The sequence below is a fragment of the Apium graveolens genome, chromosome 2, assembly GCF_009905375.1.
Source record: "Apium graveolens cultivar Ventura chromosome 2, ASM990537v1, whole genome shotgun sequence".
Lineage (NCBI taxonomy): Eukaryota > Viridiplantae > Streptophyta > Magnoliopsida > Apiales > Apiaceae > Apium > Apium graveolens.
The window spans coordinates 132,971,067-132,984,930 of record NC_133648.1 but is presented as its reverse complement, the minus strand read 5'-3'; the positions used below and the strand labels follow the sequence as shown (position 1 = coordinate 132,984,930).

The following is a 13,864-nucleotide window of genomic DNA, read 5'->3' as shown; positions in this document are numbered from 1 at the left end:
CACAACAATCTCCCCCAATTTGTGAGAAGATTGCTTATCACAAATTCATGCCTGTTAACAAGACTAAGCCCAAGTTGAAGAATGAAAATAAAATAATACAAAAGCTGATACAACACTTGTACAATGAATATTTGACAGTTTACAATAATTAAGTAAAGACTGAGCTGTCTGATTCTTTCTCAATTATGTTCTTAATTTGCACAAGTATTTCCAATTCTTCTAGGATGGGGGTGTCAGTTAGAGCCTCTATTAGTTTCAGCAAATCTGGCTTAGGATATCTAGCTAACATCCCTATCCTATAACTTGACAAAGAGCCAGCTTTTATATTCAGAAATCTTCCATCCTTTGATATTCTGCTCTTGCCTGCTGCCTTCAATTCTTCTGATCTTCTGATATACTCATCAATGTCATGCTCATATTTTCTCCTCCTTTCAGCTAGCAACTCTTTATGCTTATCTCTCATCTCCTCTCTGTTAACCACAAACACTGCCAATACTGTTCTCCATGCCTTAGTGGCTGAATCTTTACCATTCATCAAGCTTATCACCCTTTTCAGTTCAACAATTGAGAGAGAATCCTTTAGTCTATCTCCAAGCTTTTCAAAGGACCCATCACTGTAGTAGATTCTGACTTCTCTAATGTTAACAACCCAAATTCTGACAATTTTTTCAGCTAGCTGTTGGAAGTAGTCTTCATCTGAATCAACAACATTTAGAGGTTTGAAATCATCTTGATTATATCTGTTCCAGATGGCCTTTTCACCAAATCCATGATCATTGAGAAATTCAGCGGTCAGTTGTCTTCTATGTCTTCTGATTTTTCTCTTGACCTTGGCTTCTTTTGGACCTATTCCAACTGTTTTGAAGTGTGTTTTATGGGGTGGCTTGAATGAAGGTATAGTTTTGAGTCTTTTCAGAGAAGTATGGTTGTGAGTGATTTATGTTTTGAGGAGAGAGTTTGATGTGAGCTTATAGAAATATTTAGGCTTAGAGGTTTGAGGTTGAGCAGTTTTTGATGAGATTGAGTGTGAAGGTTTCGCAGTTGGTATTTGGAAATATAGGGTTTTGAGAGATTGTGAGGTATAATTCTTTTATCTTTTCCTCCTTCAATCCCTCCTTTGAGTCTCAGATCCATTTTTCTTCTCCTTCTCTTTCTCACTATCACTTTTTCCACCAATTGCCTTACTAGATTGGCTTGAGTTTGAGCCAGAAGGATTTTGACCATCTTTCTTCTGCTCATCATCACCCAAGTCATCTGTGTTGATTTTAGTTTTAGGTAAATTGGCTTCAGAGTTATCAATGTATCTCCTCAGAATCTTGATCATAGCTTCATCTTCACTAGTCTTCAATTTCTTACTTTTCAGCCCAGACTCAAGCACCATTATCAGTCTTCTGCTGGCCATGATACAGTTTTTAGGTACTTGGAAATGTTTCAGTTGCTTGGTTGTAGAGCAGATATAGTGCACCCCTTTGCTTGGATGTAGATAAGCTTCTGGGAATGCAGCTTCTTGAGCCTTCTTCAACTCTGCTAGTAGCATTTTCTCTTCATTATTGATTATTCTGACTTTGTTAATCAGAATGTCTATTTCAGATGCTCTTCTAGAAATCAGATAATTGAAGTTGACTTGCATACATCTGTCTACACCAGAATCATTAAGATTGATCACTATCCTTTTCTCCAAAAACTGGTCCTTAACTGGGATTTGCAGCACCCTGATATAATTGATAGTCTTTTCCAAGGTCTTTCTGTAAGTGAAGAAATTGTTGTTGAGAGAGTCCCTTAACCCAGTGAGCAAGTTGTCAAACTCTTGTGTCATTCCTGGACCTTGAGCAGCCATAAGGAGCCTCTCTTGTTCTAGACCTTGTTCTTGACTTTTGAGTGTTGATTGTGCTAGTGTTGATTGTGCTAGCCTTGCATCTATCTCCCCCTTAGTCTTGGTGACAGGCATGAGTAGGGGAGTAGGAATCTCAGGTCTTACAGCTTCAGGCAATGCTGGCAGTGGTATGTTGAGTTTTCCTATAATGGCTCCCAAAACAACTGTATTCTGCATTTATAAATGCTTATGGGACTCCACTAGGGCATGAATATCTTGTTGTTGACTCTCAACCAGTGCAGTTAGAGCTCTGACTTGTGAAGATAAATCTGAGTTGGAAGCTTGAAGTGGGGAAACTTGATCTTGAAGTTCTTGTATCTGAGGAGTAGAGGTTTTGGCTGAGAAGGACCCAAGGTGTTCATCAACAGCTTTTCTAACACCCTCCATGAGAAGAAATGAAGGCTCATACCTAGAAGTATGCATTTGATTTAGCTTGACCCTGGTATCATTTGAATTTGTCATATGAGCTTGAACTTGATCAAACAGGGCCTTGAAAGAGCTCCTCATTTTTGACATTTCCTTCTCTATGGAGGCCAGATCCATCCTTGACATTTGCTCGGTGAAAGACTGGAATTGATTTTTGATGTCTTTTTGAGAAGGCACAATGTCATCCATCTGTTCCTTGATCAACCTCCTGACCAGTCAATTTTACTTCAATGGCCTTTCTAAAGAGATGAAAAGCCTTGAGTTGAGCTTTATGCACATCCATAATGGCATCATAGACTTCAGGAGGAGTGAGAGTTTTAGCATTGCTGCCCAAGATAGTTATATATTATCTCCTGAATCTAGACAAAACTTCATCCATTTCTTCCACATGGTCACCAGACAACCAGGAATCTACATTTCCATCCTCTTCAGCCTCATCTACTATCTTCGCCTTCTGTTGTTCAACCTCTTCATTGAAGCATAGCAGTATAGCTTGATAGTCCTGGTTCCCCATGTCTGAAGTGAGCAATTGCTGAGAAAGATTGGCCAAGCCTGAGATTTGATCTACCAACATGTCATCAACTGTAGAAGGCTGAGCTTCCATACCTTGTAGCCATTGTGCTATGAAATGTGGTTGGTTGGGTTGAGATGTGGATGGCTGTTGAGAAATGTTCACAGTACCACCTGTGACTGAAGTCACAGTTTGACTCACAGATAGATCTGTGGTTTTGACAGTTTGTTGTTCACCACATGTATTATGAACCTCCATTGGAATTGAAGAGGATTTGACTGGGTTATTGTCATGTACACCAGCCTCAAACCTTTGTGCACCTTGCAGAGCACTGTCACATAAATATGATGAACTTGCCTCTCCCATAACAGGGTCATTGGCAATTATACTCCTAGCTTCAACTGTGAAGGAAATTTCAGCTAGGGTTTTGAGGGGAGTTGTTCCTTTTAGAGGAACCTCCAATTGAATTGGAGAGGATTTAGATAGCTTTCCCTCAAGAGTACTACCCTCAAACCTATTCATCTGTGAAGATGATTGTGCACATGAAGGTGCAATAGTGACCATGGGGTCTTCAGTAAAAACTGATGAAACCCCCATGTTTGTGATGGTGTCATCAAGGTCTACCCCAGCTAGTAGCCTCTCACCATCTAGATGTTGGTTCTGGGTGGTGAGCACAGTTTCATGAACCATATCACTTGAGTGTTGGTGCACTTGAGAATCAGATTCAAGTGCTCTATATGATGAAAAAATTTGGGAGATTAGAGAAGTTTGCTCAGTTGTGAGTGTTGGCAGCTCCCCCTGAATGGATGAGGGAGCTTCAAGTGATGTGCCCTCACTGTGTGTGCCATCCTTATTTCTTCTACCATACACTCTAGGTGCAGGTTATGCTGACTTAGTATAAGATGCATTGGGGTGAATACTCTTTTCAATAGATACACCATGTTGAGAGGATGCATCTAGTAACTGTTTACTCCCCATTTGTTCAACTGTTCCCTTTTGGGAGGACACAGAGGTGTCTAGAGTGGTCAATTCTGGTAACTTACTCTTCTTTGGTTTCTTGACCAAGGGTGACTCTGGTTCAGTTTGAAGTGTTTCACTCTCATTTACAACAACAAGGGTTGGTTCTTTTCTCTTTTTTTTACTCACTTCAGTCTTTTGAGAGACTAAAGTGGTTGGATTGCTAACATCTAGTGGTGTAAAAGAAGGGGCTGCAGCCTTGGAAGGTCCCTATTGGTGTGCCTGTGTTTGTACTTCCACAGGCTCAGGAACCATGGCTGAACTAGCAAATTTAGGAGCCCTCATGTCTGCATAGGGTAAGGATAAGTCCTGAATCTCTCCAACATAAATGGAGTGATTCTGAGACTCACACTCACCTTATTCTTTGAAGTAAGTGAGCCAAATATGATTTTGGACACTTGCTTGCAATTGCCAATTCTGCTACAATTAATACCAGCTAACAAATATATGTCATTGACTTTATGAGCTAAAGTAGACATAATAAACCTTGGCAAAAAGATTTCTTTACCTCTATTCTTCAAAGGCATAGTAAGCCTGGTAGCCAGCTCCTCCGGAATTAGACCTCCAACATTCAGATGCCTGTTGTGAGCTATTGAGAACACCAGCTTCTGCACCACACTTGAGATGTTGTCAAAGCCAGTTTTTCTGCAAGTGAAAGCCCTCACTACAGAATCAAACACAAAGGACCATTCCTTTCTAAGGTTTGTTCTGTTCAGGCTTGCCAAAGTTAATAAATATACAGAGATTTTGAAATATTTATAATTCATATTTCAGTTAATTTCCAATTAAATCAAACTGGGTTGATTTATTAGAAATTAATCTGCTGCAAAACATTAGCTGAGTTCTTGCCTTAAGATGAAGAATTGAGCATTCCAATTTCACTCACAAGTCTAGTGAAGGTTGCTTCATCCAAAGGTTTAGTAAAAATTTAGCTAATTATTTCTCTGTTGGAACAAAAATGAGCTCAATGGTACCATTTGCAGCATATTCCCTGATAAAATGGTACCTAACATCAATGTGCTTTGTTCTAGAATGATTAACTGGATTAGCTACTATAGATATGGCACTAGTATTGTCGCACATAATAGGAATTTTGTATAACACTAGACCATAATCCATTAGCTGATTTCTAATCCAAAGCACCTGAGCACAACAACTTCCAGCAGCTATATATTCAGCCTCAGCTGTGGAAGTTGACACATATTGTTGTTTCTTACTATGCCAGGACACAAGTCTTTGACCAAGAAATTAACAACTTCCACTAGTACTTTTCCTATCAACCCTGCATCCAGCAAAATCTGCATCTGTGTATCCAACAGCTTCAAAACCAGTTCCCTTAGGGTACCATAATCCCAAGTTTGGAGTTCCCTTTAAGTATCTGAAAATCCTTTTGAAAGCCATCAAATGTGATTCCTTTGGATTGGCTTGAAATCTGGCACATAGAAAAGTAGCAAACATGATGTCTGGTCTACTAGCAGTCAAATATAGTAATGATCCAATCATCCTTCTATAGCTTAAAATATCCACACTCTTGCCTTTCTTGTCTTCATCCAACTGGTTGCAGTAGACATTGGTGTAGATGCTGGTGAGCTATTTACCATACCAAATTTCTTCAATAAGTCATTCACATATTTGGTTTGGCTGATAAAAATACCATCACTTCTTTGACTAACTTGAAGGCCAAGGAAGTAACTCAATTCTCCCATAATGCTCATTTCATACTCACTCTGCATTAGCCTAGAAAATCTTTGACAAAGCTTTTCATTTGTAGATCCAAAGATAATGTCATCCACATAGATTTGAACTAGGATCATATCTGGTTTAGTTTTCGAGTCGATAACGTGATTATACGTACCAAATAAGTGTATGTAAACTCTATTAGTTTTCGAAGAAAATGAACTTTGAAAAAATGATCGTATCTATGAATCATCTGTTAGGTATGAATACAACACAGAGGGGGGGTGAATGTGTTTTAGCTTAAATGTTTGATTTTCGATCGACTTAGGCTTTAGCAGTTGGTAGTTGTTAATGATTTAGTAGAATGGATGTTAAACATAAATAGCTGTGCAAATATGTAAAATAAAGATCTTGAAAACTTACTTAATTTTATATTAAAAATCAAGCAGTGTTTTGCTACAAAATCTCTAAGTTCTTGTTTTAAAACTTAGCTTCTTTTTTGAGAGAGAACACACAATTTTCTATTCTGATTGTTCTACTTAACTAGAGGACCAGTGTTAACTTTATAACTCAGTTAACTGCTGGTTTACACGGTGGATAATAAACATGATATTAGCTTTTCTAAACTGTCACTTGTCATTTCTATTTATAGAAAAGCAAATCTTCCATTTCTGGCTTAGCATATCTTTAGCATCCCGTGATTACTTTAATCTCCTCTATCAGTTAATCTTTGCCATTGATTTTGCACATCTCTCAAGCTGCTTTTTGTAGACTTGTCAATCCAGCTGTGAAGTGTTTGCTGATTTGTAACCTTGGATATTGAACTGTTCTGCAATTATGTACTTAGAGAAATTTTTTCACTTCGAGATCTCCAATTAAGCTGTAGAGAATTCGATATCTCGATAAGCATGTTGGCTTGTCGATATCTCTGAAACTTCATTGTTAACTTAACTTAACGACAACTCTGAGTTCTCTAGTGAATTTTGGTTTATCGATAACTCAGAGTTCTCTAATGGACTTTGGCTTATCGATAACTCAGAGTTCTCTAATGAATGTATACTTGTCGATATCTCTGATTTCTCGACAGACAATTCCTGAGTTCTCTACACCCGGTGGATATTGCTTATCTGTCGAGTAGTGAAGGCTTATCCGTCGAGTAGACATTGCTCATCCGTCGAGTAGATATTGCTCATCCGTCGGGTAGATGTTATTCATCCGTCGGTACTCTCTGGAGTTTAAATGACTTCTCGATAGGTCATTCTGGAGTTCTCGAATGATTTCTCTATAACACTAATTCTGTGACTTGTAGAGATCTTGACTTATAATGTTTTACATCAAACAGATTTATTCAACTCCAAGCTTCTTCATAATTCTTCTGAGGCATGATCTTCTTGATCTTCTTCCAGATAGAATTCTTAGGTTTGATACTGTTTAGAGAAAAATGCTCCAGTCTGCTCCATTTACATTTTACAGACATTAAGTGTTACAAGTATGAATTACAGATTAAGGTTACAATATAACTAATCTTAGGGTTGTCAGTATGACTTAGTCTTGTTATGATACAGGCATGTCTTGCACAACATCATCGAGGAATACGAGAATCACAATATAATTATGAATCTAAAATCCTACAAATTCAAACCCATGTACAAGGCTTCAAAGCATAAAGGATGTATACGAAAGGATTTACCCCAAGAACCGTTTACGAAGATTTATTACAAAAATGAATAAGCGACCAAGAGAACACGTAAGTGAATAAATAAAATGTATCAAGCCATGCAAATCATTCAAACTAACTAAGGTAAGAAAGTAACCATGGTTAATAACCAAATAATAACCTACCTAATGAACATAGTAACCTAGCTAGCAAATAGTGTCATGAATATTAAATGTGGTACTAAGCTAGCAATATAGCTTGGAAAATAGCCTAGCTAGAAAGATTGGATAATATTTGCATATCTAACAAATATATTCACAAAGATTTCATCAATATCCAAGAAGCAACCAAAAAAGCAACACAATTTTCTCTCTCTCCCCCATTTCATTTTTTCAACTCGGCAAAACTGAGAACAACAACTTGAAAAGGCTGTATCTTTTTCATTTCTCACTCAAAAATTGTGATCTATAACTCGTTATAAAGTTCTTGAGACGATTTACACTTCTTATCTCACATGACTTTTCCATTTAGGCAGTGTAAGGCCCTCATGTTTCCAGATCTTTTCAGAGAGGTATGAAAACTGCCCAGCAGAAACCACCAAGAAAGAAAAACCCATATCTCGAGTTCTAAACATTCAAATCTCACAATATTTTAACCAACGCTTCATCATATCATGTATGAGGTACGTTCAAAATTTCATAGCCATTGGATTAGTATAGTATAGTCAAATCCTTTCTCAAAGTTCGGGATGAATAGTAAATCCGAAAATTAATTTTGTTTTCTTGGCTTAGGTTTTGAAGGATCTACCCTCTATACGAATCATTAAAGCCATAAAAGTCCTTGAAAACATATTTCTATCATCCCTTGTACTTAATAAGGTATAAAATCTTACTCTTAAAGATTTCTTCGATGGATTTTGTGATTGAGGATGGGATGAGTCTTGTTATGTTGATTTCTTGAATGATTAGTTAGTTAGATACTAAGTTTGATGTTGTGGCCTCAAGAACTTGATGTTCTTGAGATGATTAAGTATTAAGATGATGGTATGATGATTTTTGGTTAATTATTAGTAATTTAAGAGCGAAAATGAAACTCGAATCACAAGCGTAACGTCGATAAATCGAGCGAATTGTAACCTTAAGTTTCTGCAAAAATACAGAAAGTATAAACTGTGAATTCTTGAAAAATAAGATTGACAATGATAGAGAATTTTGTAAGTATCGTTAAGGCGCTTGAATCGCTTTATTTTGATTTACAGTTCAAAAGTCAGGCCCGTTTTAGTGAAAACAATTTACGTGATAAAAACTGCTAAGAATTACGAACTGTGGAAATATAAATGATCGACTTAAAAGTATTCAAAAATCGTGAATTTTTTATAGAAAGTAAGAAATGTAATATATTAACTATCATAAAACTTTCAAGTGAAAATATGGATTTTTCAATTTTATAAAAATATTGAAGCCGAGATCGCGCAAGGGGAAATCCTTAAAAATCACGAGTGGAGCCGAGTGACAAAATGTAAAAGAGATTAATGGACGTAAAGGATTATGAAATAAAATGAATTTAACAAGTACTCGTACTTATTTGAAATGATGAGAGTAAAGCGATTCATGTAAATGGATAGTATGTATTGCGTATTTACCAAGTGACGATAAATGTGATTAGAATCTAACGGAACGATAAATGTTCTTGATTTTAGATTTCCGGACGAACTCTAGAGCACCCTCCACCTCGAAACACCCAGGCAAGTTTACAAACCCAACTTTTTAAGAACTGTTGTGTTGTGAATGTTTTTAAAAACTAAGGTATATGCATGTTGATTATACTTTGATTTACAAAATTGTGATATATGCATGAGATTGCTTTAAACTGTTTTATGAAGTTTGAGATATACTATATCACTCAATTGTTGATAATTTTTTGTATATGTTCATACCGAGTTTAAAATATTATATTTAGACCGAGAGTCGGTCAATGTAAGTTTATTAAAACCCGGAAGTGTTCCGAAGGAGTTTATATTTGAGAATATTTATGCTAGCGAGTAGCGTGGTATTATATATTATAGGCCAAGAGTCGGTCGGTATAATTTATTTAAAAACCCGGAAGTATTCCAGAGACGTTTTGGACGAGTAACGTTCGTAGCTATTTTATTCCAAGGGACTCGATGTCCTCTTGCGAAATATTAAATTATCTCAAATTTTATTTAAAAATGATGTATAAAGATTGTATTCCCTCAACTATATTTAATTACTCGATCAATGAATATTATTTCGGATATTCATTAAAATAAGGGAAGTATTCTCCAATGATTATTTTATTTTAAATTCAATTATTTAATATTATTATAAATCAAACTAAATTCTTAAACATAAATTGGTTGAGAAATATTATTTCAAATATTCTTTTAAAATAAAAATATTCGAGGTTTAATTATTTAATTATTATTATTTAATTATTATTATTTAATTAGTAAATATTTATTAAATAATTTAATATTATTTAAAAATCATAAAACTTATTTTAAAATATTTATGAGTTTCAGAAAATCATACTAATACTCCCAGATCGTCGGAGAATATTATCTCGACATACTTTAAATTTTGACTATAGTTTCAAAAGAAACTCCCCCTTAAATACTTATATGTTGACAACGGTCAACACACATTATCTTAGTGCTTCCTCCGAAATTTCCAGAATTACATATATATATAAACGAGATGAGTTGTGCCTATCGACAAGCAAAACCCTTGGAGAACTTCGATGTGGTTCGAGTTCTTGAGATATGATAGGATTTCTTAAAAGACAGGGGAGGGGTAGAGATCCAGTACTTCATGTACTAGGGAGACTGCTAGTATCGTGGGAGACGGTACCATGTGTACCTAAGGACCTGCAAAGTGTGTGTATACCCAAAATGGGAGACATAGCCCGTATGCGGCCAGGGTGATAACAAGGAGTATTGAAGTCATCCTCATACTAGTAGAAAAGGTTACTAATTTCCGTCTTACGACTGGTCATCGTAAGCGGTGGCTCCGGTGAATGTCCTATATTCTTCCAATTGGAATTGAGATGCAATACCGTAACCCAAGCCTAGGTGTCGGTTTACTATTAAGGTATTTACAGACTAATAAGTCAATCAAAAACATTTTTCTGAAAAGAGGTGTATAACACCAAGAGATTGATTCTCCTGAGTACATAATACTATCGAGAGCATTGTAAAGATATTTTGATATATATATATATAATATCTGATTTGATTTAAAGAGAAAAAGGTTTATACCACCAAGTTTTCAAATCATCATATTATACGATAAAGTATTATTTTAACAGTTATTTTCTAACTATTTTGTACATTATGGCTGAGCATCATTGCTCACTCTTGCTTTCTTTTAAATTTCACAACACAACAGATTACCAGTATGCCGGTGTGGGACTTAGTCACTTAAAATCGTGGGGAAAATCCCTTACAACTTTATCTCAGGAGGACCAGAGTATTCGGATAGGTATAAGATGTTAGTAGTAATTATTGTAACTTCATGTAGAGGTTACAAATAAGTATTTAAGATCCTGTAAATTACATTTGAGTTGTAATAAAAGAAGATTACATTTTGTACATCGTTTCTAAGGCTATAACTTGTATGTATGTGTGCATGAGATTGGGGTCTGTTGGATTATTGAATCAATACATGCTATACATGATTGAAGGATGGCGTGGCGACCCAGATTCCTGAACCCGGATTTGGGGGCGTTATAGACATGTTCGTGACGGGTCTCGAACATAAACTATCATGTTCGTGATCATGATGGGTCTTCACAATATAAAGGAAGCTTATTGAAGCTGGCCTTAGAGGCTTTTCCGTTGAGGGTACCTATATTCCTCCAAATCTACCCTTGGTTAAATTTGTTCTTATTAGGCGAACAACTTCTTGAAGCGGAGATGTGCGGGGCTCATGCCTTGTATCAAGTACATTTCTTCTTTTAAGATCTTTCAATACTTCAAATTTGAGGAGGAGCCTGGCCGGCTTAAGGCCTCCCTTGGAGGCCGATCGGCTGAAGTCCTTTCCGAGGGATGTCTGGTCGGTCAATGGCTTTCTTTGGAGGCCGATCGACCTTCTTTGTTAAGCTAAAGTCTGTAGTGTAGACTTTAGTCAACTAAATGTATTTCGTGAAGTTAATTTTCTAATATTTTTTTCTTATTAGACCAATGCCTACTTGACAGCTTCTTTCATTAAGAGTGCAAATTGAAGAATGAGTACATGGCCTTGGAGGCATTGATGAAGAAACTTGAGAGAAATTTTCAAGATTGGGATTCTAGAGCTCTCTTGGTGTTTATCAACAGTCAGAAGACTTTCTCAAGCTGATGGACACTCATGATGATGAGATGCGCTCTGTTAACATGTCCATTGGCTCTATTCATAGCTCTTACCCTTCCTAGCCTTTGGGCTATTTCTGAGGTTGCCACTATTGGCCAATCATCTGATTCTGGACTCTAGATTGCTCATCAGTGTTCTGGCCTTGCATGGCTTTGTTTTCCGTGTGTGGATTTTATTCAGCGATGATCTATTTATGGTCCTTCATGGACTTGAACATTTTCGGTGTGTAACCTAATTGTACATCGTGACTTGATTTATGATCCTTCAAGATCTCTTATATTATACATTGTAGTTTGATTTCATATTGGTCTTTTATTTTCGGTACTTGGTTCTTCGGGACTTTCCTTCATTAGATGCTCGTATACTTGTCGACCTTATTCCTCCATCTACTACCAAGTACTATGATAATGTCTTGCATGTCCTAAACATTATAAACCTTTAGGTTCGAAATGTGCTATACACGAGGCACTTCGTCACCGCTCAGGGATTCCAACTTGTAGGATCCTTGTCCTAATATTTTCTTGACCTTATATGGCCCTTCCCAGTTAGGGGTTAGCTTCCCTTTCTCTTCAACTCCTGATGCCTCAATCTCTCTCAAGACCAAGTCTCCTTACTGAAAGAACCTTTCTTTAACCCTTCTATTATAATAGAGGGAGGCTCTCCATTGATTCTCTACATTGCGAGTGTTGGCTTCATCTCTAACATCATCAACGAGATCGAGAGTGAGCCTCATGCCCTCTTCATTGGTCTCTGGTTCATAAATTTCAACCCTAGGCGATTGATGGGTGATCTTTAGAGGTACTACAGCTTCGCCTTCGTAAGCCAGCATGAATGGGATAGCTTTAGTGGTCACTTTACAAGCGGTATGATATGCCCATAGTATAGGCAGCAGCTCGTCCATCCAAGTGTTCCTTGAGCGTTCGACCTTTTTCTTAAGTCCATCAAAGAAGATTCGATTAGCTACTTCCGCCTGTCCGTTTGCCTATGGGTGTGCAACCAAGGTGAAGCGAAGCACTATAATGTGACAAGGATGTGTGGGATACCAAACCAGCATATCACATTTTCTCAGAAAAAATGGGAAATTTGCTTGGTGGTTATCTTGGCTAGTGGCTTAGCCTCAATCCACTTTATGAAGTAGTCTATGGCTACCACAATGAACTTCCTCCATCTCGATGCCATAGAAAATGGACCAAGTATATACATTCCCCACATTACAAAATGAATGGGCGTGTTCATGGATGTAAGCCTCTCTTAGGGATGTCGTACTATCGGAGCATGTCGCTGGCATCTATCACATTTCTTTACATAAATCTCTGCATCGGCTAACATCACTGGCCAGTAGAACCCCAATCTAGTTATCTTGTGAGCGAGGGCTCTGCCTTCCAAGTTTTGTCCACAAATCCCCTCACGGGCTTCCTTAAGCGCCTCCTCTGCTTTGAGTGTTCTCAAGCAATTTAAGTACGAAATAATAACAGACCTTTTGTACATAAGGCTATCAATCAATGAATATCTCAATGCTCTCACCGATAAATTGCGTGCCTCCTGGGCATCGTGGGGGAGCCATCTAGTCTTATGGTGAGTTTTGATTGGATTTATCCAACAACTCGCAACACCAATTGAGGCTATCAAATTTATGACATGTATAGTAAAGTTCTTCAGGACCTGGAAGTAGGTACTTCTCGGGTAGTTCTTGATTTTAGACGAGGCGAAATTGGATAAGGCATCGGCCGTAGTTTTCTCCTCTCTCGAAACATGTTCAGTATACCATTCATCAATCTGAGTCAGTATTCCCTTTATGACTCTCAGGTACTTAGCCATTATATCATCCTTAGCCTCAAACTCTCCATTAACTTGAGCAACCACAAGTCTCAAATCTCCACAAATTTTATGGTTTTTGGCCCTCACAACTCTAGCCAAACCTAAGCCGACTATCAAAATTTCGTATTCTGTTTCATTGTTCATAGTTGGGAATTCCAACTTCAAAGCATACTCAATCATGAATCCTTCGGGGCTTTGCAAGACTAGGCCTACACCACTAGATTTTGTTTTGGACGCTCCGTCAAAATGAAGAACCCGATACTCTTTCAAAGTCATGTATTCATCTTTCTCTTTCTCTTCTCCATCTGGGGTTACTATCTCTTACCCCCCCCAACTTCGTCAATGGTGCATTTGACCATGAAGTCTTCCAAGACCGGAGCTTTGATGGTTGTTCAAGGCTTGTATTGGATATCAAATTCACCTAACTCAATTGCCCATTTTATGAGTCTTCCACTTACCTTCGTTCTATGAAGAATGTTCCTCAAAGGTTGGTCCATTAGGACTTCGATCTTGTG

At 37.4% G+C, this 13,864-nt stretch overlaps 1 protein-coding gene across 1 annotated transcript; it reads right to left on the bottom strand.

Annotated features, from left to right (window-relative positions):
* Positions 1-12,141: 12,141 nt before the first annotated feature.
* On the bottom strand, positions 12,142-13,625 carry LOC141693464 (uncharacterized). The gene is made up of 2 exons (XM_074498572.1): positions 12,798-13,625; positions 12,142-12,513 (listed from the first exon to the last, which is right to left on the bottom strand). The coding sequence occupies exons 1-2, from the start codon at positions 13,623-13,625 to the stop codon at positions 12,142-12,144; spliced, it is 1,200 nt and encodes a 399-aa protein (XP_074354673.1).
* Positions 13,626-13,864: the final 239 nt, after the last annotated feature.

Coding starts and splice junctions, on each gene's coding strand:
- LOC141693464 (XM_074498572.1), bottom strand. CDS start 13,625: ATGACTTTGAAAGAGTATCGGGTTCTTCATTTTGACGGAGCGTCCAAA. Junction 12,514..12,797: donor GCCAGCGACATGCTCCGATA/GTACGACATCCC, acceptor GCACACCCATAG/GCAAACGGACAGGCGGAAGT.